Below are 27,971 nucleotides of genomic sequence, written 5' to 3'. Positions count from 1 at the left end.
ATCGTCCTGTTTTAAGAAAACGTAGAGTCAAAAGAACTTGATTTCTCCGAAGTGACTTTTTTCAAGACGCGATTGTGTGAAGCCCATAACCATTCTGTGATTCCAAGCCCTGATGAAAATTTCTTTCAAATCATGTTAGTATTCTAAGGGATAATTAAACACATGTAACCTACTATTTATGGTTTCAAACAATAATATCATTTTAATATTTCAAACATTTCAGGACTCCTCCATCTCCTGGCTCTTTCCCGTTGTGTGGTGATCGTTGTCCGAAATACACGGTGATAGAAAAACGACGCCATTATGAAGTACGTCGGTACAACCCAGCAACTTGGATATCCACCGTACTTATAACAGACAGTCGGTTATTGGCTGAGATGGAAGGGTACTTCAGACTCAGGGACTATTTTAAAGGAATCAATGATCAAGGTGGGCACTGCATATTTGTTTTCACTGGTACTTATTTACAGTAAACAGCACATATTTACTAGCAACTTACAGTAACTTATAGTCAGCTTAGCATTAAGTTATTCACTTATGAATATATGAGCAAAGGTAATCCCAAGGAAAATAAATTTATTGCTGTTTCGACTGCTCAGTATCTCAAATTATTAGAATTATACAGTGATATATATATATATATATATATATATATATATATATATATATATATATATATATATATATATATATATATATATATATATATATATATAAGATTATACAATTGGGCCGTTCAGATGTCAAACCGATTAACTCCATCAGACAAGAGCATTTTATTAACTTTATAAATGAGAGTGATCAGAACGTTCACGCATTCTAATGGCAAATTGTTACACTTTGGAGTTAACCTTTTATGGTTTTAACGATGATCACAATAGAGCAAATACGGCATCATTTAAGCATCCCGAAGCACTACCATTGAATGTTGGCGTGAAGTGTAAGAAATTTTTCAGAAATAAACCCTGTGCTTTTCCTTGATTCTGAGCACTTTCAGTGGAGTGCCTCTGAAAAGAATGTATCCGTTCCAAGTCAAAAATGTGTAGAACAAACAAACAAGAAAAAATTGAGCTAATCAGTTTCGCTCCTGAACGCCTCAATTAGTAGTCCATCTGTTCGTTCATTACTTCACAGGATAACTGTCGAACAAAAGGATTTTTTAAAAAATTCTGTTTTGTTGCAATAGATATCGTACCTAGAGCGATTACCTTTTCCAAGCTCGTTAATGGTGTCCATTATGGCGACACCTTATGAGTACACACGATTTTACATGACACCCACACATTGATATTAATTATAAACCAGTTTCTATTGTAACAAGGTTGTAAGAACAGAGACATCTAGTACCATCGTTGAATGGTACTTGAACAAAATTGTAGAAATCATCTCTATCACGCAGTTAAGAGAAGGAAATATAGTAGTATTTTATCATAACGACTTCATTTATTTTAAATTCTGAATTTATAAGAAAATATATTCTATACTCTCAATGGTACCCAAGTTGGATGGCTCTGCTGTACAGTTTAAAAGTTAATGAAACTCCGCATACTCTATGCAACCTGTAGAGTAGTAAAAAATTGCTGGTTGCCTACGATAAAAGAATGTAGTTTTTTCTATAGCTTTCGCGTGATCCTCTTTGCTGTTTTTACTAGAGTTTATTTGTTTCAATTAGCAAGTAAAAACGCCACGTGTACACCACATGAAGGAGTTTGGTTTGTACGACGTAATATTTTCTCAATAATTAGTGAAACCGAAAGTGGTAATTGATTTATATCACTTCCGGTTTTAGTGGAAAAATTGAAGTGAAGACGAAATATTTGGTCTAGGAATTAATTCGTGCGGTTGGTACGCACACATTGAAGCTGTAGTACAAACACAAAATACATAAATACCTTAAGAAAAATATTGTCCATCGCTAGCCACCACTTTCCCCCATCTGTCAGGCAATGTACGGATTCCGTGGCGAAAGAAGTCCTCATCCTTGGAAGCGATCCAGTCAGAGACCCATGTTTCGATATCTTCTGAAGAAGTAAACCGCTGTCCAATCAAATCGTTGTTCATGCAATCGAACAAGTAGTAGTCCGAAGGAGCAACGTCTGGTGAATACGGCGGGTGGGGTAAAACTTCCCATCCGACATTTTCTAAATAGGTTTTGACCGGTTTTGCGACATGTGGGCGAGCGTTATCATGTTGAACAATAAGTTTATCATGTCTGTTCTCCCATTCTGGTCGTGTTCTGGCCAGAGCTTGCTTCAAACGCATTAATTGTCGTCGATAACGTTCTCCATTCATAGTTTCACCCGGTTGCAGCAGCTCATAGTATACCACACCTTTCATATCCCACCATATGCACAGCATAACCTTTGCACAGTGAATATCTCGTTTTGGTTGTGATGGACCTGGTTCACCTGGTTTCACCCAGGCCTTTTTTCGTTTAGGGTTCTCGTAATGGATCCACTTCTCATCACCCGTAATAATTCGATGCAGAAACCCCTTTCTGCTCTTCGTTGAAGCAGCAATTCGCAAATGGTTTTTCGTCTTTCAACGTCTCTGTCTTTCAATTCATGTGGGACCCAATGTGACATCTTTTGAATCATTCCCATGGCTTTCAAGCGTTTGGAGACTGTTGTTTGATCAACGCCTAATGCTGCTGCAAGTTGTTCCTGCGTTTGACACGAATCCAGCTCGAGCAATGCTGTCAATTCTTCGTCTTGAAATTTTTTTGGCTGTCCAGCTCGCTCTTGGTCTGCCAAGCCGAAATCACCACTTCTAAACCGTGTAAACCACTTCTGACACGTTCGCTCAGCTAGAGCATGGTCACCATACACTTCCACCAAAATACGATGACTTTCAGTCGCACTTTTCTGCATGTTAAAGTAATGCAGCAGGACACCCCGCAAAAACACTTTATCAGGCACAAATTGCGCCATGTTCACTTAACTACAAACTGGTGTTGTTGACGCTTTAATCCACTGCCCTATACTACGAACGATACGCGATGACAGGGGTTTGCAACACATGTGTGGATACACGGAACTGTGGGACGCTCCGTTCGTTGCGCCATCTCTTGTCCACCCGCACGAATTAATTCCTAGACCAAATATATTCTCGGAATGCTTATTGATGTGAGAAAACCGCTACTCTATATCTATCACCGTTTATCTTATAGCGATCACCGTTAAAACTGGAAGTAATTGATAGTTGAGAGATTAGAGTGAGATAGAACATATTCTAAAGACGCTTAATTGATTGCAGAGAACTGCTTCTTGCTATCTATTACCTTTTCACTATATAATAATTAACGTTAAAATCGAAGTGGTTCATTTCCACCATTTCCCGTTTGAATAGGGGTTAAGAGAGAAAAATGTACTTATTATTAGAAGGCTAAGTTGATTCCATATAGCAGCTTCTCGCTTCTTTTTGCGTTTTTGCTCTATGTAGACCAATATTAAAACATCAAGTCGAATTTGATTTCTACCACTTCTGATTTTAATTGAAACTTAAGGATGAAAATGAAATGTATTCTTGGGCAGTGCCATGCCTTGGATGGGGGAGCGGGGCGATGGCCCTGGGCGCCGAAGTAAGAGAGGCGAAAAATTCGGGAGGAACATATATGTGCACATATATAAAATGGAAGGGAAAAGTAATAAAAAGTGCTCAGAAGGAAAAGCGCAGAGTTTATTTATGAAAATTTTCTTACGCTTCGCGCCAACAATGGTGGTGCTTCGGAATGCTTAAATGATGTCGCGTTTGCTCTATTGCGATCATCGTTAAAACCATAAAAGGTTAACTTCTATCACTTCCAGTTTTAATATCGGCTCCAAAAATGAACTCGATTCTTAACTTCGACTCTCTACATTCTGATCAAGATTGGCAATGATTAATACGGTAGTTCTTGAGAGTGTTTGTCTCCCAGACAGACGGACAAACGGACAGACTAGAGTTTTGGTAAATTAAACTCCATAAAAATTCAGCATCTCTTACCAGTAATTGTATTCTACTAAGAAATTGTATATCTTAAGAAGTTTACTACTTAGTCATTTAGTATTTTCCAACGGTTAATAACAGTTAATTAAAAATATCTTATATGATGTATTATAGAAAGAAATGATGCAATTATTATAATAAGAAATTGTACAATATTTTTTTATTCAAGGTCCATTATTTTTGCTGGATTTGTATTAACATTTCATACTGTGGGGAGTTTTAAAGAGTATTGTATCTGAAAGAAGTGGGTAATAAATTTCGCAATTGTAGAAATGTGTTCGTGGCACGATCAGTTTCTCCGTTACACATGTCTGTTGCAGATAGTACGTAAATTGTAACTTCTCACAATGACTTGTTTCTTCTTGTCAAAAATGTATACTCTTATTCAAATTTTAATTTCATTTGATTTGATTTTCAGCTTAGCGTCAATTTCAGCAGCGAGGCTATAGGAGATGTGGACCTACAGCTTAATGTGGAATCAGAACCACATGAACTCCAGCCGGAAATCGAACCAAGGTCTCCCACTCATTCAAATTCATAATTCGATTTGATTAGGTGCCTGTTACAAAGATATTTCGCACCAAATGATTGTCTAATGAAGCAAGCGTTAGAAAATGAAGACGAACACCGTCCGCTCTCGTACTGTGGCAGTTATAATACCGGAGAACGCTTCACTTAATATTCAGGTAGTGCAGTGTGGTAAACAAATACAATTGACACTCTGTCTTGTCGATTTCAAAGGGCATAATATAAAGAGGGTTGCCAACTGAGGTACTTTGTCAGGTTTAACTTCATATTTCAATGTTTGAAAACAATATTCTTAATTTATTTTGAGGAATATGAGTGGGTGCCAGTAATTTTATTTTTCTGAGTTGGCAACCCTATAAGCAAACAAGTCCGTGTGTCTGGGTAGTCGGTTTATGGAGAGGCGGTATCTAGTATCATGAAACTAGTGCGTATATAGGTTATGTCGTCAGGGCAGTTATGTGCGTATGGAAATATTAAATATAAGATAACTACATGGAACAATGACAGAGCAACGTCCACACAAAGTGATCACCCTACAGGATGTCAGTCGCAGTTTGTAAAGTGTCATTCAACGGTGCTGGAGCACGGTATGAGTGTGGACTTCTATGAATTGACTGTTCGACAGCGCTTACTGAACGCTGGACTGGTAATACGCATACCGTTTCGCCGCCTTTCATTAACCCAAACTCCAAATCAGGCTATGATGGGCGCGTGAATTTTGTCACTGGCATACTAACTAGTGGACGGTGTGTTTCCGAACGCGTCTTTCTTCAATCTCTACTACAGGTGAGGTATGACTCCCGGATCTCTCCTTCAATCGTAAGAGGAATCTTCCATCGGACATTGTCGAACGTCATAATGACCGAACGGCGTGTGTGAAAGTTGGGGGCGTAATTGGACTCGCCATCTCACTGCTACGAGAAGAACAGGAGTCATACTCTTCTTCAGAGACTCCATGTTCCAGCAGGACAATGCTGTGTCGCAGTCATATGTATCCATTATTTTGATAGCCTTCGGTAATTGTTTTATTTTTTTTAAATATCCTTTGCAAATTCAAATTTTAATGGTAAATGATATTTTATTTAATTAGAACTACTTGTTGTCTTGTTACACATCAATAAAACTTAACAAGAATGAATTTTCCCAGTTGTCTCTGTATGGAATTTAAAAACCACGTAAAGGCAATTTCATACTCTATAAATAGGTCATCCTTGCAATATGTTGACGTATTTGTAGAATATAATAGTTTGTCAACATTGAAACATGTCCAGAGTTTTTATTCCTAACATTTTGAGCTTGTTGTTTATTTACCAAAATGTGTACTGTAGAGAAGCGGAATTACAAAATGAGATCTATTGGACGAAAGCTTGTTTCTGCTTTTAGGTTTTGTAAACAAGCTTTTCAATTTATTCAACGCATGTTTTAATCATTTTGTGACATTTAGGTTTAAACATGAATCTACTGTAGTGCATAATGGTAATTGTTTCTCTATACATGTGCTATGAAAAGATTCCCTTTATATTATAACACCGTGGAGAATGCAAATTCAAAACGAGTATTTTTTTTTAAGTGTGCTAATATTGTAACGAAATCATTTGACATCGTACAAAATATTATAAATGAATAGTTAAAAAAACTATAATTTTATTTACTTTTTGTATTTTGAGCATCCTAACCAATAATATCTACATTAGTTTAAAACTGCAAGAACGAAAATACGAAACTTAAATTAAGCTATCACCGGTCTTTGCACTAAAATTGGTCGTTAATCGGCTACTTACTAGAGCCTGGCATGTTCTTCGGTTTTACTTTCGCGCTACGATAGAAGAAAAGAAAGTGTAGTGAGCACTGGAAAAAAATCTAATTCGAGATTTCAATGGATTTATATTTTACATGGCCCCTAAATACTGAAAAAGTTATTTTTGGATATCTGTCAATCCTTTTGTCTGTTCATTCGTCCTGATGTAAGCACACTTACCCCCACCAAATTTTGAACTTATTTTTTTTAAAAGTAATATCCCCTTTGAGTTTTTTTTTTCGAATTTTCTTTCTATTCTCAAAAATAAGGGTAGTTCTCTAATAAGTGAAAATAAAAATATGCGATTTTCTCGAAAACGGTTATAACGATTTGGTTTATATTCCATATATCAATATTTCAATATTCATATTAACCCTATATTGCAATATAAGACATTTTTCTGACGAAAATCTACGAGAAATAATTTATTCTTGAGATGAGTTTTCTTCGGGCTGTTTTCTCAAAAACAATTTTCATATTTCATAAATAAATATTTCGTTATACTTGACAATATGACAATGTGACAACTTATTTGTCCTGAAAAAGTTCACGAAGTTTGGGGTGAGTTTTCCGGCGTTTTATCGAAAATGACTCAGATGATTTTGTTCATATTTCACAAAGAAATACAAGGGATAGACAAAAATATGTAAAGACCTGATATAAAAGAGGTAGCTATTTCAAATACGATTTGCGTCTGAATGGTAGGTGTTACTGTGGTCTCCGGCACATCTTGTGAAGCATAAGCCTGGCCAATCGAACAGATGCAATAGTTACAGTTCAGTGAACGGTCCATGCAGGTTATCGTGAATCATATCTGAACTGACAGAGTTTCAAAGAGGACAAATTGTGGGTGCGCGTCTGGGAAGGCTTCCGTGACGAAAGCGGAAACGTTTGGTGTATCAAGAGACACAGTCTCGAAGATCGTGAATGCCTACGAGTGTTCTTGAAAAACCGCATCAGCGAAGCACCAGCAGGGACGTAAGTGTGTGTTGCGTGATAGAGACAGATCCACATTGGGTAGGATTGTGCCCAAGCAGAAAATCACCACGGCACCAAAAGTCACAGCTGAGCTGAACACAGTGCTTACGAACCCTGTTAGTGTCAAAATAGGCAGAAAAGAATTCCACAAGCAGTGTTTTTATGGCAGATCTGCAATTCCCAAACCACTTGTGACTGTTGACCATGCTGTTATGCGGAGACAGTGGTGCAAGGCCCATAAAAGCTGGAGCAGTGAAAGACTGTCATCTGGTCGGATGAAAGTCTTCCTTTACATTGTTTGCAACTACTCGCCGAGTTTACTGTGGAGAACGCCAGCACAAGCGAACGATGCAGACTGTCTGTTACCAAGAGTGAAGCATTGTTGTTCTGGTACCAAGAGTGAAAAGTGTGCTTCAGCGATGATTTAGGCAGCCATATCCTGGTGTTCTCCCAGACTCATTTTCTCCCTGCATGGCCATGTCACTGCCAAGGACTACGTAACCATTTTGAGTAACCCGTTGCAACACATGGTGCAAACGTTGTTTCTAAATGGTAATGCCGTGTTTCACGATTACAAAACCCCTGTTCATACAGCTCGCATCATCCAGGACTGGTTGGGTGAGCACAAAGATGGTGTGTCACATCTGCCATGGCCTCCACAATCTCCAATCCTCAATATCATTGAGCCCTTGTTGTCAGTTTTGGAGACTAAGGAGCGAACCCACTACCCACCACCGTCGTTTCTACAATTTGCAGTTGCTTTGACGGAAGAATGGTACATTCCTTTGACAACCATACGCGATCTGTATTTCTCCATTCCCCGTCAACTGCAGGCCGTTCTGCGTGCCAAAGTTGGTCCTACTCGGTATTAATAAAGGTAATGTGCAATTTTTCAGGTATTTCCATATTTTTTTGTCTATTCCCTGTATTTCATTACAATAAATAGTAACTTATTTGTCACTTTACTTTGTCACTTTGTAACTTATTTGTTTACTTTTAGGGTCAAACTCTCGAACGATTTCCTCAACAGTGACAAGTGATTTTGTTCATATTTCATAAATAAATATTCCATTAATAACACTACCATATTCCGTTCATAAATAATTTCTTATTGAAGAATCCACAAGGGATAGTTTACTCTTGCGGACGAATTTCTTTTCGAATGATTCTCTCAAAAAAGACTTTCTGTAATAAAACGAAGAAAACTCTTATCTGTTAGTCAACATCATTCACTCGAAAAAAAGAAAAAAAAGAAAAAGTGGAAACTGAACTGTTGTGGTAATATCTCCATAGTGCGGGATTTTTGGCCCATCCTATACCTAAGTTGTTAGTATCAGTATATTTCTTTATATATCGGTATAGCGTTTTATTTCTTGCACACTAAAATTAACTTCGTTTGAAATCAAAAGAGAAAGAAATTGCAACGTATTAAAGAAAAAAGTGATAAAAGCACGTCTCTTCAAGAACATTTCTTAACTAGAACAAACAACAAAGAAAATAGAAGGAATGAAAGAGAGAGAAAGAGTGGAAAAGTAGTTCAGGAAAACAGGAAAGAAGTAACTAAGTTTGTTTTTCGATTTCAGGCACCTCTTTAAACCTCACCACACCCTTGCTGACTCAAATACGGTTGAGCAAACACCCGGGAGTGCTTAAAGAGATGAACGACTTCACCGTCTCGTTGTACGTTCCCCAATCGGAGGAGACTTCCTCGCCTCCAGTGCCACTCAGCAATGAGGTAAGTGGTTTTCCAACTCGTAATTAAACTTTATAATTCACAGCCAAGAGTACATAAATGTAGAAGGGCTGAGACACATAAATCTTGTTATTTCCTACCGAAGAACAACTTGAGAACATTATGGCAGTACTTGTAATGTAATTTTAATGTAATTTTATAGTTATGTATTAAATTGTAATCCTTATTTCCTTCGACACTACTTTACTTTACAGGATTTTGTGTTTTTCTTTTCTGTTTATGAATTTGTAATTATATCACGCTTTATTTATCACATGAACTTTGATGAAACCTAGCACTTTTATTACTTCCCATTGGTAGAAATTTAGTAAATTCAGATAGACTAGAATCAGAATGGTCAGAATACTAGTTGTTACCAAATCAAGTAACATCGGAGAGATAATTGGTTCAATATCATTTCATGGTGGGGACACCGTAGTCTAGTGGTCCCGGGTTCGATTGCTTCCACCTAGCGTCGTGAGGCAAACTGGGGAGTTACGTGAAAGAAAGACGTGACGGCCAGCAGGTCTATAGTGCTGCCAAAATGTCTTGAGCCGTGGCAAAAATGTGAACTAAAGCTCACACCCTCAACACACCCACGCGTTGAGCCAATAAGAGTTCAGCTACTGCTAAGCGAGAGAGCCTTGCAGCCGTCTGCGCCAAAGGCAGTGGAATTCCTTCAGCCGATAGCAGCGCTTGGAAAGGAAGACTAGGTGTCAAGTCAATGTGGTATATTTATAAAAAGCTCCTGATACACCGGTTAGTGACACCGTGACGCAGCTCACTAACCACGTGTTCGTCACTACGTTGGATGTAGTTCAGCCAATTGCTGACAGATGGCGTTGGAGTGGCTCTGGCCCTTAGGTTGTTACGCGAAGTGGTTTGGTTTATTATTTCATGGTATCGTAAATCATAGCTTTCGGAGCTCTCCCGCTGTAGCGTGCGCCTTAAGTTTATATGATTCCAGATTCGATTCCCACTGGAAGAGCATTCCCTCCAGGGTGGATCCAGGACCGATTTCTGGGGGGGGGAAGTGGGTTGTCATACTGCTACTTAGAGATACTTTTAAGAGCTTCAAACTCTGGGATGGGTTTTATTTATATATATAAATTAAGAAAGTTTTCTCTTCTGGGGAAGGGTCGATCGCCCCTCCTGGATCCGCCATTGATTCCATCTCGAAACTGTAAATTCTAGTTTCATAATAACCGCAATAATTTACAAATATGGTAAATTTCAATCAACAAACAAACAATACAGATTCCGGATTGATTTCTGTTGTCTCAATTATCAATAAGATATTTCATTGTTCATCTCAATCAGATTGTGCGCATGCCGTTATGTTGCATTCGAAAAAGAACGTGGCCGACAATTTTCCTTATAGGCCTATCTCTAATCAGACAATGGCGTTGTGGATAATAATCGTTTTTGCGAGAGACGTCAAAGTTGAAAGGTACAAGAAAGCTAAAAATTATCAAAGTGAACTTAAATTTCGGCTTACATAGCAAAGATGGTACTTTGATAGCAGGTACAAATGTGCTCTCTGTACAGATGATAATGGCTCCTATGACAAAATGTCAAACGAAAATTAACCGAACGTTAAAAAGTTGAAGAAAAGCTGTGAAGAATAGAAATAAAAATAAACGCTTAAAGAACAAAAGTTGTGCTTTGTATGAAGGAGGCTGTACAACTTCTAGAAGTTACATTTCAGAAAGTAGAACAGATGACCTATTTTAGGTATCTAGATAGCATTATTAGTAAATATAAACGTAAGATGTCAACAAGATTGGGGCAGTGGTAAAGGGAGCTTTTAGAAAGAAGAAAATCGTATAGAGTTGCTAAATATAGTCATGGAAAAGACTTACGAAATGCTAGTTACAATTAATTATTGCATTATATGTGGGAGAAACGTGGACATTACAAAAGAGCGATGAAAAACTATTGAAAGCACTCAAACTATGTGTATAGAAAAGAATGGAGAAAATAATCTGGGTGGGATGAGATTTAGCTGAAGAAAGAGGGGAATACTTCAGTAATATTATGTAATTTTCTATGTAGAAGAAGTTGCAGTGTTGCCACAGTCCTACCTCTAGAGTGGGTTGAAAAACAGTACCAAATTGAAACAAAAAGGGCTGAATTTTTATACCAGTGTAATACATGGCTCTATAACACGAAACTAAAAGAGGTGAAGTTCTTACAAGAGTCCAAATCAAGAAAGTGCTCTTTTTAAAAATTACTGTTTAAAAACTTCCTTTAAAACGTTTTAAAAACGTTTTGGTGTAGAATCTTTGCAACGACACATAAATTATAGACTTACTTGAACACACGTGGTCTTCTTCAGAATATTCAACACTTGATTCAAGGTGTGTGTGCTTCTTTTTTTTTTTTTAATTTCAAGCGTCATTTGTTTCCCGGTATAGTTTGAATTACGAATTTTCTTCAAAGTTCGTAGCGTTATGCGGTACAACGTCACAGAATGAATGTTCAACAGCATTTTTGAGAATCCAACACACAGTATGAGTAAAGTGAGGTGTAGGAAAAGTCTTAGTGACACTTTTAAAAATGTGACAAGTATTTGTTGAATGGCACTGAATTGAGTAGAATTGTACCAACTTTTTCACAAAAGGGGCTGAAAATGCCAGCGTGGTACCAACGGGCCGATGAACAACAAAAAGGGCTGAATTTGTACAATTGTATTAGGTGTGGCAACACTAAAAAGTTGTAAACTTTCTAATTGACAAATACTTGTGTGATATTGATATGTTAAATTGAAATAAGAATGATTTTTGTTTTACGCTGAAAAAATGTGAATACTTTTAAATTGAATATTAGTTTCCTTATTCTTGTCGATTAAATCTAGTTTCAAGAATTTGGTGACAACAACATCAGAGCCATTGTTCTCGGGTGTTATCAGGATGGAAAGTATACGGCGAGTACCTAATATTTTTGTAGTTCAGCAAATACTCACGTAAAATTAAGGATGTAATGGAAGGTATACCCTATATTTTTGAATGCTTACCCACCAAAAGTTTTACCAATACATAATATTGTATGATTTACTGTACACCATGATCTTTTTGTCTTGTGAAAGGATTTTAAATTCAGGATTTAAAAGGAATTGAATGGTGTCTACATGCAGAGGTAAAAGTGCGGGGGAACACGTGGGGACGTCGTCCCCCGACTTCAAAAAATATATACGGCGTCCCCCAGTTCCTAAAAAATTACGATGGGCAAAGATAGGCAGGTGGACGGCGTGACGTCATGCCGCTACCTACCGTCCCCCTACTTTTTCAGATCCACTTTTACCCCTGTCTACATGATGAAAACGTGATTTTTCGATGTCTTTATTGTTCGTTCGTCCCCCAGTATATACTGTACACTGGCTGAAACACATATACTAAATTTTAAACCGATGGTTCTCTAAGATTCTCTAGAATTGTTTATTTTCTAGATTTTCTTCCAAACCACTAAAATTAAGGTGGTTATCTTGTGAATCATAACAAGTCCAGGTTCTATGAAAACACTTCCGAAGTTACACGATATAACTGCCATATGTTATTTTTTGTAACGTTCAAAATGTAGGTAATCATTGGGCAATATCATTTGTTACTTCACTTTAACCTCTTGACTGGGTGAACCGCGTTTAAGCGTCACGGAGAATCTAACCTTTGTTGGGGCAACCGCTTTTTGGCGTCACGAAAAAGATCTTATCTTTTTCTAGCTGTTTATGCCGTGTATGAGCGTTGCATTTTGGGGAAACTTCTTGCCATGCAATCACCATATTCTCCTCTGCGTTTTCCTGCCATCTATTGAGCATATTTTCAGTGGGCAACTTGTTAGTCATTTGTCGAGGAAAATGGCTGACTCTACAAGTTCTGCTGCTCGTTCCTCTCGTAGAAAACGAGTTCGTGATGATGATATTGCACCTCTCCTAGATGAATTATCGATCACAAGTGAAAGTTCAAGTGATTTCGAAGAATATCAATCTATTGACAGTGAGAGTGAAACAGAATTCGACAACGATGTGCCGAATACTTATGTGCAAGTACCAACACAATGGGTAGAATTCGGTAGTGCGAGGCTACCGTTTGTTTGCAACAATCGAGGAAATTCATCTAGGAGAGGTGCAATATCATCGTCACGAACTCGATTTCTACGAGAGGTACCAGCAGCAGAACTTGTAGAGGCAACCATTTTTCTCGACAAATGACTAACAAGTTGCGCACTGCAAATATGCTCAATAGATGGCAGGAAAACCCAGAGGAGAATATGATCAATGCATGGCAAGAAGTTTCCCCAAAATGCAACGCTCATACGCGGCATAAACAGCTAGAAAAAGATAAGATCTTTTCGCGACGCCAAAAAGCGGTTGCCCCGACAAAGGTTAGATTCTCCGTGACGCTACGCAAAGCAACTACTGAAAATTGGCAAACTGACATGTTTGTGATGATGATGATGGTTATAACTGTGAAATCTCTATTGGTTCATGTGGGTTGTATTAGAGTAGGTTATATTAAAATAATATATAGTTAAAATTTAGTACTATTATTTGTTTCAAAGACTTTATAAAGCAATTATAATATAAATCTTCTATCTTAAATTAAGCTTAAAAAATTCCCCAACAGGCTATTGCCCTCAGGTGACAAATTACTCGCTTAAGAGGTTAATGCAATACGATGCAACATTTTGATCAAGTCGGTCAACTGCCTACATGAAGTATTCTATATACAAATAACTGAAAACGACCGAGATTCTCCAATATATAGTTTTCGCAGTTGCTGAGATGAATAGTGACGCTCGTAATCCCGCTTAAGTTCAAGTTCAGCTTCATTGGCATGAGGTCGAGAAGAGATGAGAGGTAGAGGTAGTAAGGCATTATATTACGAATTTTTATCATTATACGTTTGTTGAAATGCGGATCCAAACAAGGGAAAGAAGGGTTCAAATATTTTCCACAACCTATCCTCCCCATGCGAAGAACGGGCATTTCACTTTATATATCTACAAGCTATTATAATTTGTATAAGCATGTTATTTTATTAAATTAATCTATTATTTGTATAATTTATCTAGATTGGATTTATACTTGTTTGAGATGCTCAACTATAGTGTCTGATACACAGCTCACTTGAATTTTATTTTGTTCTGAGTCTCATTTTGAGTTTAACGTCCCTTTTAGTAGCCAAGCTATATGAGCCGGACTTACCGTTTAACGTGGAATTCTAACCACATGAGCTCTCGCCGGGAATCGAACTTGGGTCTCCCACGCCAAAGGCGTGACTCTCATTTTGGACTAATGTTCAATCTAAGAGCAGATCCCGAGGACCATAGTTTGAGAAACGCTGAACAAGTCTATTGCAATATTTCTCGAGCAAACTTATAAAATACAGGATATTAAGTTAATGTAAATTGTGGCAATGTAACTTGAATTATAAACCTCAACACGGTATTAAAGATTTTTTTTGAAGGATTTGTACTTTATTTCCTTTAGTATTTAAAGTGCATTTCACTTTTAATTATTATTACTAGAACTAGCATTATTACCAACAGTTTATTTGATTTTATTTTGCATTTTAAGAAAGAGAGCAAATTTTCATTTTGTATAAAGGAAAGAGATCCTTCTTGGAAATATCACGAGAAATGGAAGTTCCTAAATAAATAATGGTCGGAGATGCATTTCCATTAAGTTATTATATGTTTCGCTTCCTTTTTCCTTTTCTGTTTTCCTTTTTCCCTGTGCTTTTTCTGTCTTCTTCTATAAATGTTCGTACAATAAAAAAGAATATAAACTTTCATACACCTGAGGCCACCTCCTCAAAAGACTGTTATTGATCAAACTTTAAATTAATTTTACATTGACATTTTTAAACAGAGACTGTTAAAACTTAGCTTATTAATTATATAAAACTGAATGTTTCAACTAGTTGACACTGACAAAACAGTCGGTAATCGACCAGTGTGTCCATTTAAGTTAATAAACCGTCTTTCTTTTATAGTTTTACTTATAGTGGAAATAGGTGAAGCAGGTTTATTTCAAATCAAAATGTTAAATTGTTCTACCTACGTTAGCGATAACGCTGATATTTAAAGATAGTTGGATAGTAGGTATTTTTAAAACGTGATTGTACACTCATGTCCAAAATTATTGTCGCTTGTCTATAAATATGTTGTTGTAGGAATATAATTTGATAACGAATTCGCCCGGTATTTCTTATAATGTTAGTATGTGTATAATCGGCAAAGACATGTGGCAAATTTCATGTCAAAAGAGCAGTAAATGAGAACAATAAAACGAAACTAAAACTTTCTTGTCCATTTAGCAATATTTTGTTTTACTCATTCTAATTTTCGTATTTATAATTTTTTTCCTATGAAATTTATCACAAATATACATTACCCGATTATACACATAATATCATTATTAAAAAATACTCTGCCAGAATCATTATCAAATTATATTCTTACAAGAAGACAGTTATAGATATGCAACAATCATTTTGGACATAAGTGTACGTTCCGTAATGCATTTTATCTATAATTATTGCTTTATACGGATTAAAAAATATTATTGTATTTACTAGAAGCTATATTTCTCTCTGAATTAATCATCAGGAAGCATCATACACACAAAACAGCATGATCCTAATGATACATTAATTTGTATACCAATTATAACGAAGTCATATGAGGTTATGTTGAGGAATGTTCGTGTTCGCTGTGTAATTAACTATAAATTTCCAAGTAGGAGTATATATCTAGGGATGCATTCGAGTCGAGTCGAGTCGAGATTTAAGTCTGTCTCGACTCGACTCGAGAAAATGTTGACTCGACTCGTGTCTCGACTCGAAAATATGTTGCTGTCTCGACTCGTGTCTCGACTCGACAGTCTCTGTCTCGACTCGACTCGAATTCGAGTCGAGACGTCTCGAAATTCGAGTCGAGACAAAATATATGAGTTAAAATATACACACACATCAGCCAGACCATTATGACTACCTACCTAATTGTTAGTATGTCCACCTTTTGGCACGAATAACAACGGCAACGCGTCTTGGCGTGGTCGCAATGTTCCTCGGTGGGTCGCTGGAGAGAGTTGGCACCACATATGCACACACAGGTCATCTAATTCCCGTAAATTCCGGGGAGGGGGTGATGCGCCCTCAGGTCACGTTCAATCACATCCCAGATGTGATCGATTGGGTTCAGATCCGGAGAGTTTGCACTTGGAACTCGCTCCTGTGTTCCTCGAACCACTCCATCACACTCCTGGCCTTGTGACATGGTGCATTATCTTGTCGAAAAATGCCACTACCGATGAGAAACATGGCCGTCATGAAGGGATGTACGTAGTCTGCAAGCAGCGTGTGACGCCTCGGTCGTCATGGTGCCTTCCTCGAGCTCCAATAGACACATGGATGCTCACCTGAATGTTCCCCAGATAATAATTAAGCCGCAGCCAGTTTGTCTCCGCCCCCCAGTACAGATGTCAAGGAGCTGTTCCCTTGGAACACGACGGATTCGCACCCTCACATCGTCATGATGAAGATGATATCGGGATTCATCAGATAATGCAACGCTCTGCCATTGTGCCAAGCTCTAGTGGCGATGGTAACGTATTCATTTCAGTTGTAGTTGCCGATGTCGTGGTGTTAACATTCGCCATCGGTAGGAGTGTTCGGTGCACCGTGTGTTCAGACTAGTGTTGTAAAGGTCTGTGAATAAAACAGAAATTTTGGGTAAAAAAACCAGTTTTTTACGGTTTTCCCGAGTTGGGGAAAAAACGGAAAATTTGGGTATTATCAGAATCATCATTTTTGCTAATCACAGAATCATTTTAGTTAATATGTTAAATCAAACATATTTCATAGAGATATCTTCATTGTTGTATGTAAAATTCCGGAAATTTTGAAACCATTAGAAAAAAATCATTTGTTCGGAAATATTGGCAAAAACAGGAAAATATAGTTTAAAAACTATTTGTTGGCCTGATGCTAGTAATCTTACTTGCTGTAACATGTCTGCAACATATACAGTGGGAAGTCGAAAATTCGAACTAATTGGGACCACAGGTAGTTCGGATTTTCAAATTGTTCGGATTTTCGAAAATGACCAAGAAAATGCCATTTAGGCTTACATATACTGTACGGTATGTTCTTCTATCGATACAGTGGTTATTCAGTACATACAGTGGATACCGTACGTAAGGCTACTTACATTTAATGTTTCTGAAGAACCTGCTTGTACTCTAAATAACACTGTTCTTGTAAGTCACACTTAAAATTTATAGGCCTAATAAAAAAAATAAAAATAAAAATACATGACGAACAATTACATATAAATTAACTTTTGTAAAAACACTGACTTCATATAACGTCGATGGACACGCTATTGTTTGTTTATTGCTAGCGTTAAGACAAAATGTAAAAAGCTTCTAGGGACCGCGTTCGGATTTTTGACGTTAGGATTATCGACGTCCTACTATATATGCAATGTATTTCGCTAACGGAAAAATACTTAAAGCAACAGGTTTTAGTTCTACTTTACACACATATACCGCACAAGTGAGTAAATTTGAGCAGCGAGAAATATATTAAGTGAAACTTCCGTTAGTTATTATTACAGACTAGCAGAATATCCGTTCTTCGCACGGAGAGAATACGTTTCATTTTGGACGCAAAGGGCACCAAAACTGTCCCCAATGAAGTTGTGAAGCCCCAAAACTATGAATTTGACATTAATACCGATAATTTTCAATTATCTTTACATGTCACCATCCCCCTTAGAGTACTAATGGGGCTGAATTTGTGGATTTAAACGGCATCTTCTGTTCATCTCAGCGAGTATGGATTCGAGGCCATTTTCGATCATGTATGTATATATAGGTAGATATATATACATATATACACACAGAGGCGGATCCAAGGGGGCTATCGCCCCCCTCTCTTCACACTCAAGTATACACTGCATAAAATGGGCTTCAATCCTGCTTTACACTGGATAAAACTGCAAACTATGGTTTAGCCCCTCCCTTGATCATATCCTGGATCCGCCACTATACTGTATATAATTCTCAAAAAAATTAGGGGTTCAGCTGAAACATCACACAAGACCTTAAGATAGTGTATGAATAAGCTTGTGTTTGACTCATATATATCTTACAAAAAGGAATGCTTTAAGATACACTAGAAAAATGGGGCACATACTGGTGTTGGGGCACGGAAAACCTTGTTCACATCGCTCATGACACAAGACGGTTATGTGTGTACCTCTCGAACTGCTCACAAACAGGCAAGGCAACAACACTGATTGTTCCTTAATATGTCATATGATCACTTCGAATAGCCAACAGAGCCTCGCACCTGCGTGGCATGGATTCAATCAGATTATCGATGAGTTCTTGGGGAATGTTGTGCCACTCATCCAGAAGAGCGACTTCCAGCTCTGGAATGGTTAATGGATTTACTGGCCTAGCGGCAATTCGTTGCCATGCATATTCCAGACATGCTCAATTGGAATGAGATCCGGAGAGCATGCTAGCCACTTCATCCGAGCGATACCCTCAGCATCCAGCATCTCATCCACTAACCGAGCTCTGTGAGGACGAGTATTGTCATCCATGAAAAGGAACGAATCACCAATGGCACCAGCATAGGGAAGAGCAAGAGTTTTCATAATCTCATCCCTATATCTGAGAGCCGTCAAAGAGCCATTTCGGATGATGTGGAGCTCAGTACGCTCACCAATGCTGATTCCTGCCCACACCATCAGTCCACCACCATGATACTGGGATCTTTCTCGCACAAACATGGCATTCTGTCGTGTTCCACAATCTCTCCAGATGAAAACACGTCGATTATCAGGCTCCACACTGAATCGAGATTCGTCAGAGAACAAAACATTGCCCCATTCATTGCGTCCCAACCCACGATGTTCCTCTACCTTCGCTCTTCGATCAACACGGTGTCGTGCAGTTAATGGGACACACACCATAGGCCTACGTGCGTAGAGACCACCTTCTCGAAGGCGATTGCGGACCGTTTGAGTGGATATTGTGCGTCCTGTTGTTGTTCGGAAGGCTTGCGGGAGCAGAGTTGTATTCTGACGCCGGTTTTGACGGGCTGTTAACAAGAGATAACGATCGTCTCTGGCTTTGGTTGCTAGTGGACGGCTCTGTCTTTGTCTTCTTCGAACACTTCAAGTTGTTTGTAATCGATTCCACAATCGGGAAATCACACTTTGTGCCACTCCTATGGCATGTGACACCTCCCGCTGTAACTGACCAGCTTCCAACCTGCCGACAGCTCGCCATGCCAACGATTCTGGCAAATCACGTTGTTGCGCAATTTCACTACGTAGATTTGTGACGCACTAAACACAATGAAAACAAAGGTATCCTGGAGCTGGAATGTATTGGCAGCGCCATACTACAAAATTATATCTGTTAGCGCCACGTCACTGATCACGTGCACAGATGTTTCAAACGGTTCGTTTGCACGTTGGGCCTTCAGGATTTTAATCTGAACTGGACAACATACAGTGTTCTCACATTATTCGTAAGAAGTTTTACATGTGTTTTCATCTGATTCCCTAATTTTTTTGATCAATATATATATATATATATATATATATATATATATATATATATATATATATATATATATATACATATAGATAGATAGATAGATAGATAGATAGATGTAGATATATATTAGATAAATATACCCATTCTTCGCATGGAAGTCAAGGCCTGTGGAAGTATTACCCTCATTTCCGCGACCGCGAAAACTATGGATCTGAGACTAAATCGATCATTTTGGATTACTTTTACATGTCTCGGTATATCCTCCCCTCCCCGCTGATTCTCGGTCCGCATACAATGGTAGCTGAATTTGCAAGTGATCACTAATGAAAGTGTCACCATTCATCTCAGCGACTGCGAAAACTATGGATTTGGCACTAATATCGGTCATTGTGGATTACTTTTACATGTTTCGGTATCCCCACCCCCCGCTGACTCCCGGCCCACATACAATGGTAGCTGAATTAGCAAGTGATCACTAATGAAAGTGTCACCATTCATCTCAGCGACCGCGAAAACTATGGATTTGACACTAATATCGGTCATTGTGAATTACTTTTACATGTTTCGGTATCCCCCCCCCCGCTGATTCTCGGCCCGCATACAATGGTATCTGAATTTGCAAATATCGCTAATGGAAGTGTCACCATTGTTCTCAGCGATCACGAAAACTATGGATTTGACACTAATATTGGTCATTTTGTATTACTTTTACATGTTTCGGTATCCCCGCCCCCGCTTACTCCCGGCCCGCATACAATGGTAGCTGAATTTGCAAGTGATCACTAATGAAAGTGTCACCATTCATCTCAGCAACCGCGAAAGTATGGATTTGACACTAATATCGGTCATTTTGGATTACTTTTACTTGTCTCGGTTTTCCCCCCTCCCCGCTGACTCCCGGCCCACATGCGATTGTAGGTGAATTTGCAAATCATCGCTAATGGAAGTGTCACTATTGATCTCAGAGACCGCGAAAACTATGGATTTGACACTAATATCGGTCATTGTGGATTACTTTTATATGTCTCGATATCTCAACTCCCCCTTCCCGTTGACCCCCGACCCGGTGCCGCATAGCATGAATTTGGAAGTTAATGCGATCGGAGTTTCACCATTGATTTCAGCGACCGCGAAAACTATGATTTCAACACTCATATCTGTTATTTTCTACTACTTTTACATGTCCCGGTAAACAACCCCTGAGACCCCCCTGGTTCGAATTTTGACAAAATCGTTTAACTCTGGTCTGGAGCCTGGACCAAGGTATTCGTGACTAAAATTTGGTAACTCTCGGTCAATTTGTCTGGTTCCCAAGCCGATTCCGGTAAACGCCTCCCCATGAGACTCCCCTGGTTCGAAATTTGAAAACAACTTTTCGTCTTGATCTCGGGCCTAGGCCAAGGTACCCCTGACCAAAATTTGGTAACTCTCGGTCCACTCGTCTGGTCCCCAGGCCAAATACAGACAGACAAACTCACAAACAAACTGTTTATTTTATTTATATTAGACTAGATAGATTCTTGGAAATTATACCAGATTTTCATATTATCTTTCCGAACTAATTTTAAAGACCCGCTCCTACTTATCTTTATATGTATACAGTATATCTATATTTATATCTATATATGTATATAACAAACGCAGGAATTACCCCATAAATAACACTCCTGGAGGACCCCTTTCTCAAACACTTGTACAAACTTCAGTTTTCGTACCGGATGATTACCGAGACCTGGTGGGAAAAAAAAACTGCTTTTGCGTTCGAATTAAAAAAAAAATAGTTCTCCTCAGATTAGTATTCACTGATAATATTTTTATAAAATTTAAATTTGATGGGTAAATCAGTGGACTTTGAATACATCCACATCGTATCCACTGAGTTGCGAAATTGTGTACCTCCAAACATGAACGGCCGAAGAAAATTTTCTAGGGGAACATCTTCAATGTTTGCTATATTAGTCTGTCATTTAATGTGCATGGTTTGTTATATTACGTATACATTTTCGTGAGCCAGGGAGGTTCATTCTTATCAAACACGGAGATTATGAAGGAGCAGATCTACTGTACAAAATATAATAAAAACATCTCTTTCGGATTTCTATTATCCCGCATTCCAACCCCGAGACGGAAACATAAGAGATAGGCTTTTTGTTTTTAAACAAGATAACGTGTCTAGCGAATGCTTTACATTGTGAAGATTATATTAGTGAAAATTAAACGAATATAATTTTACAACTTAATATACATATTACTAAATGTTTAGCTCCCTGTTGCTATGTTGTTAGCGATGCGCCTTTCTCGAACGAGGTTTGATTCATGGTAGGAGCTCATGTGTTTCAAATCCGACATTAAACTGTACGTTCACGTCTTGTAGAGCTTTGCTCCTAAAAACGACGCTAAACTATAATCTAATTTAATATTATTAATATTAAAAAATAATGACTTATCAATGTGACGTCAATTTGGCAGTCATCAAATCCATTTTATACTTTCACTTAATCCAGTGGATATTAATATAACAATTACGAGACACACGCGCATATAAATACTCAGAAACAAGCACATACACACGTATACATACACAAATATGAACACTTCAAATCTATTTACATGTGTTGGACTGCACTGCATCAAGTATCTTCTCATGTATCTGCATTTTCTGATTCATCCACAGATTTCTTATTTGTACGCATCAATCATTTTAGCATTTTCGGGAAGGTTCAGGGTTCGTTCTTCATTTAAAGAGTCGGTTCTCTGTATTGGAAACAGAATGAGGGGAGGGTGGGGGAATTTATACTTTATGAATGGATAACATTTTAAGAAATATATACAAAACATGCCGCTTCCGATGCAGCACTAAAGCATTTCTTTTAGCGGTGTACTACTAGTGGTACCCTGGTGATAATACCCCCTCCCCTCTCAAGTTGTAAAGTGAGAAGGGACAGAAACATCCCAGACACTCAGGGTTCAGTTGACAATAATAAAACTATGGGTAAGTAAACATCTTGTGCAGAGTCACGTTTTGCTTATTTTTGAACATTTCTGTGAAATCAACAATACAACAGCGGAAATACTAACTGGTTTTATTACTCCAACCATCGCTTCAACAAGGGATAATTCCCAACGGTCAGTGTTCTCTTTCTCTTTTTCTGTCCTCGTTCTTATTCTCCACATCTTTAATGAAGTAGGGGGCGCCCAACCCCTCGACATTTGGACGTCTTTTCCTCTTGGTTTCGCCACTTGTTGAAGACAATCACCACAGCACTCTTCGAACACCTGACAAGTCCTGCAGTTTCCGAAATTCTCGTGCCGAGTGTTTCTGAGCGAGTACTTTCTTCAAAATATTATTAAAAATTATAGAAAGATTTTCGAGACATTCGAGTCGAGTCGAGATTTTTACCAGCTGTCTCGACTCGACTCGAGTCTCGACTCGAAAATTCGAGTCGAGAAATACGTTTGTCTCGACTCGTCTCGAATTTTACAAAGAGTGTCTCGACTCGAATCTCGACTCGAATTCGAGTCGAGTCGAGTCGAGATTCGAGACATGTCTCGACTCGAACGCATCCCTATATATATCCAAAATAATATTTATTCTCCCATTATCTTCCGTATGATCGCGTTTTTAAGATAATTTTCTCTGAACGGAAAAAGAATGGCATAGCACTTCGGTGCTATATGATGTGTGCCAGTGCTTCAAATGTCCATTAATCTAAGTTTCAAATACGTAACCCTTTGGTTATATTTTCCTAAATTGTCAATTTTTTGATTTTGGTTATACAGAATTTTTACTAAAGAATACTGTAGTTTGTAATAATGAAAAAAGACGTGTAATATTTTACAGGGGAAGGTATAACAGGTGCTGAAGTCTAAGGTGCATTATTCATAGCCATTTAAGGAGCACATGCACTCTTTCGGTCGTGCGGTACAAGTCCATACAGAATTGCATTCTTGCAATACACAAAGATGCGTACCCGGTGTTCTAGTCGTTACTAATACTGGCGTGAATATATTGTAGGGAAATTTTAATATTAGAATAATGAATCTCAAAATAATAATTAAAAAATCACATGCCAGAGCCAGTGTGCGAGATAACTATGTTTTCTTACTGTATAATCTGTAGCAGTACTAGTTCCGCTCTGTGAAAGGACACGATTGCAACGTACCTGCAATGTTTCTGACAATGGAAGGAGAAGGGACAAAAAGGAGGTGGGAACTTCTGCGAAATATGTCAAACTTGGATATCAATAAATTAGTATATTATATATATATATATATATATATATATATATGACACGGTAGTAACAATAGATTATATGAATTACCAAAATAGTTTAATTTAATTATACATTAACACTACCTTTACCTGTAGAAGAAGAACAGGGCAACTTCAATTGGTCAACTTGTAAGCGAACCTTGAAGCAACTTGGGAGCGAGCATGTTTTCTCAAGCACAAAATAGCATATCTTTAAAAAGAAGCAACACTTGAGAAAAGAAAATAATCTCAATTAAATTACAAAACCAAATAAATGAACACCTCCGCGATTCATCAATTCCCTAGTTGTCCATTGCATTACGAAGCACGATTTTACACTAGAAAAACTCCAGTCAATGCGCACCCGATTTGAAGTCAATCTGACAAACTGCAGAAGGAATTCAAATCACGGAGCATGATATGACGTCATATCCTATACAATGGTACCAGAACAGAAAACCAATAATACAAATGTAACCAACTCAACACAAGAAAGAGAAAATACATATTTTTAGTGATATTTAAGTATAATACACTACATGGTGGGTCCTCCCGGAATTCAAAAAATATAAGAAACATTTTTTGAATTACCAGACATATGAAACACTTATAAAAATGACAACGATTTTGTTAGTAAGAGTGATAAATGAATATGAAATATGAAAAGACGAAACAACAAACCATAAATAAGCAATGAAAGGACCAGCTACACAATATATAAACCTCAAACAATATCAAGCCAAGTTAAAAAAAAAAACTATACAAGCTTATCATTAAATGTTTAAAACAAAATAATTATTACTAAATGTGAGGTGCTAGGTAGCCAGAGCCGAAACTACTGTTTACCTAAGAACACCAACACAAAATAAATAAAAAAATAAAGGAGAGTGGCTGGGAATATTTTAATTAACTGAAATATTTGCATAGAATGCAAATACAAATTATGAAAAGATTTATTCTCTCTTGGAGATAAGTTTCTCTCCTGTAAGGGCCGCCACTCCCTTATGAAGTCGGTAGAGCAATATTATTTATGTTTTGTGGAACAGCAGATCTCAGGGCAATCTGCATAACAGCCATGCTCAAAGATGCTACAATAGTGAGTTAGTTATATATTTCAAATAAGGTAAAAAAAATTTAACTTTTTAATTTTACAGGTAGCAGCCTGTATTTGAGCTCACTATCTCATGGCTGTTCTTTGGTTCCTTGGGCAGAATTCTCTCTGAGCCCCATACAGAGAGGTGGTCAAACATACACAATCAAGGGGAAAATGCCTCCTTGAATCACACTCCTGAAACAAACATATCATTAGCACAGGTACTCACCATACAGCAAATTGAATAGACAGTTGTTCTGGTAAGAGCTGGCAGTTTTATTTTCCAACATGGAATCAGGAACATAAATTAGGATGGATGTGTTGATATCCACACTTTGGTACACTAATACTTATCACCTTTTTCGTAGTGCACTACACACACACACTTTTTAGATATATAGATATGCTTGATAATTTAACACACTATTTCATACTTATAAAAATAACAAAAAGGAGAAGGTAGGATGAATCTGAAGTTAGAAAGGTCTGTCTGACCTTTAAAAAAGAAAGAAAAAAAATATATATAGAGATATTTACAACATTCTTTTTATCTCCTCATAATTTTGAGTTTCTTGTCTCTAACAGTTTTTAGAGGAGAGAGGTATTCCACTGAAACATATTTCAATATCTGTGATATAAATACACAGATTGAAGATAAAAATAAACACAATTTAATATACTGGTTCACTGTTCCGATATTCACTCGCTGTTCACAAGTTCTATGTTGTATGACACAGTGTCCTCCTAGATTCCCATTCCACTGAAATGTACAATGTTCTGTAGGAGATACGGTAAGCTGGAGTTCACACGTTCAATGAAGGAACTTTAGTAGCTCCTATTAACAAGCAAAAGATAATTGCTGAAACCTTGTACTAAATGTCCAAGGACAGGCACGGCTTAGAGACGTTACCGGCCTAGGTTTTATATCTCTAACTGAGATATCGTAAAGTATGTATTTCTTCCATGTTTGAAAACTGGGTTTTCCCATATTAAAATTGGGAGGTGCGACGAGATTCAAATTTTGTTGTCTCTATTGAGTGTCCATAGCACTCAGAGAATGAACATTTAGAAACTGATGATCTCAAATTTAATCTTCCATTGTCACTATAGTAATAAGCACCACTGATGACAATCTACAGATATGTGTAGGTCTTACACATTTTTGTAATATGATTATAGCTTCATATAAAAAAACTGAGTTCTACACACTCGCGTATTACAGTTGTTCACAGGACAAATCCAGGGGAGCCGGAAAACAAATTGCTCACACCTCGTCCTGGGTATCGAACACTCTCTAAGAGAAGTCAGGTGACTTCCTTCGAACCGATAAACTATATCTTGTCGCTCCACGAATAAGACTTCAACTCACCCCGTTCTCTCAGGAAAACGAGTATATGTTTCTGGTAAAAACAAGGAAACGAAGAAACTCGCTTCCTCAAACAACCTTTGACAAAAGGTTCTCTGCCCTGAGGCGATTTGCGTGTGGTCCGACCTGCACAATGCACTTGTTCAGCTACCATCCGTAGCCAAATTCACCCTTTCTTGGCTGACACATGCTGCCCCCACTCTAAGGAACGGCCAACACTGAACTTTTTGCTCACAGCAGAAACTATGAAAGTTTTTCGCACACTTTTGTTTTCTTCACTTGTTACATACAAATAAAATTTAGAAACATATGATATTATACATCAAAATAAAGGTAAACATACAAAGAATACATATTTATACAATTTATGAACTGTCATCTCTCTCAGAAGCAGCAGTACACCCAATTTCTGTGGCTGTCGTTCAAAACTGTCTGCTACCAATGCAGCCATGTTTTCTTGGAGAGAGATTGAAGGAAACATCTTTGTTAATTATTTATTTTTCACAAATACAAGATCCAAGTGTCTTGTTCGATAAGGGAAACACGCTGATAAATTAAATCAGAATTTTGTGCGGTATTTCCAAGAACGTGTTTAGCTTAGTACGTAAATATTAATATTAAACACAGAAAATAAGTCAAATCAGAGTATACATTTTCAAATTGGTGTTGCATTTCGGGAACTAACTAAAAGACTCGCTGGCCAGGTTACTGGTCTCTGGTGAGAAGGGGGGGGAGGAAATGACGCTTGAACTCGGTGCATTGGAAATCACACCTATAGAAAGCTAAAATTTCGCATGTAGAAGCGAAAAAGTTTATGGCTTTTGAAACAATACAAACGCTCTGTTTCAACACACTGTATCAAACTCAGTGTAGATTCACCAAGGAAGTTCGTAGGCTACTTCCTGTGTATTGAGATACTTATTTAGCTCCTATTCTGGTAATTTCTTTCCATGTTGAGTTGTGAGAGACCTCACATCTTGTAGTATAGGCGACAGCAAGTCGGGAAATAAAAAAAAAAAAACTTCTCTCAGCGCTAGCTCTCTTCCAAGCGTTCTGAAAACTCATGTATGATTCCTATAGAATCTTCTCATTTCCTATTTAATTAATCCTTCATCTCTGCATTTTATATCATTCCTTCCATCATCCCCTGTAAACTATACATTATGCAACGACGCAGTAATTATATGCAACCCATTTATACACTGTATAATGCCTATAAATGCAGTAAACACAAATGAAATAAATACAATATAATACAATATTGTATTAATATTTACGTACTATGCTGGGTGTTTTACACTTCATTAATTATAAATCAAAATAATATGCACAGAATATGCTAATGTTAAGCAAATAATTATACCACAAAAATCATCATATTTACATATTCATATGCAAATGTGCCCCTCATCTGCATTTCGATATGCAGATGATGGAGAAGGACATCGGCCTTCTACAGTAATTTCCCCCTATGATTCTAGGTGCTGTACTTTCTAGTACAGGACGTAGATCATACGGAGGGCACATTTTCGTTCCTGAAATATTAGAGGTACACAATACATCCAAGGTTAAAAAAAAACAAAGTTAAATAGCACAACAAACATAATAAATGAAATATCAATACACAAAAGCTAAATAAAGAGAATTCAGTGTTCCCT

At 37.6% G+C, this 27,971-nt stretch overlaps 1 protein-coding gene across 2 annotated transcripts in view; it reads left to right on the top strand.

Moving 5' to 3' along the window:
• Nucleotides 1–27,971, top strand: part of LOC145662561 (heme-binding protein 1-like) — a 113,915-nt gene that overhangs the window by 32,398 nt on the left and 53,546 nt on the right. Inside the window, exons 3-4 of one of the 2 annotated variants that reach the window (XM_081728243.1) lie at nt 224–429; nt 8,875–9,026. In XM_081728243.1, coding sequence (XP_081584369.1) covers nt 378–429; nt 8,875–9,026 — 204 coding nt within the window. In that variant the 5' untranslated portion in view covers nt 224–377. Of the gene's footprint in view, nt 1–223; nt 430–8,874; nt 9,027–27,971 lie in introns of those variants that run through there. The other variant, XM_081728244.1, reaches the window with a different exon arrangement.

The sequence above is a fragment of the Thermobia domestica genome, chromosome 10 (genome assembly GCF_964235325.1).
Source record: "Thermobia domestica chromosome 10, izTheDome1.hap1.1, whole genome shotgun sequence".
Lineage (NCBI taxonomy): Eukaryota > Metazoa > Arthropoda > Insecta > Zygentoma > Lepismatidae > Thermobia > Thermobia domestica.
This window is presented reverse-complemented; position numbering and strand designations above follow the sequence as displayed.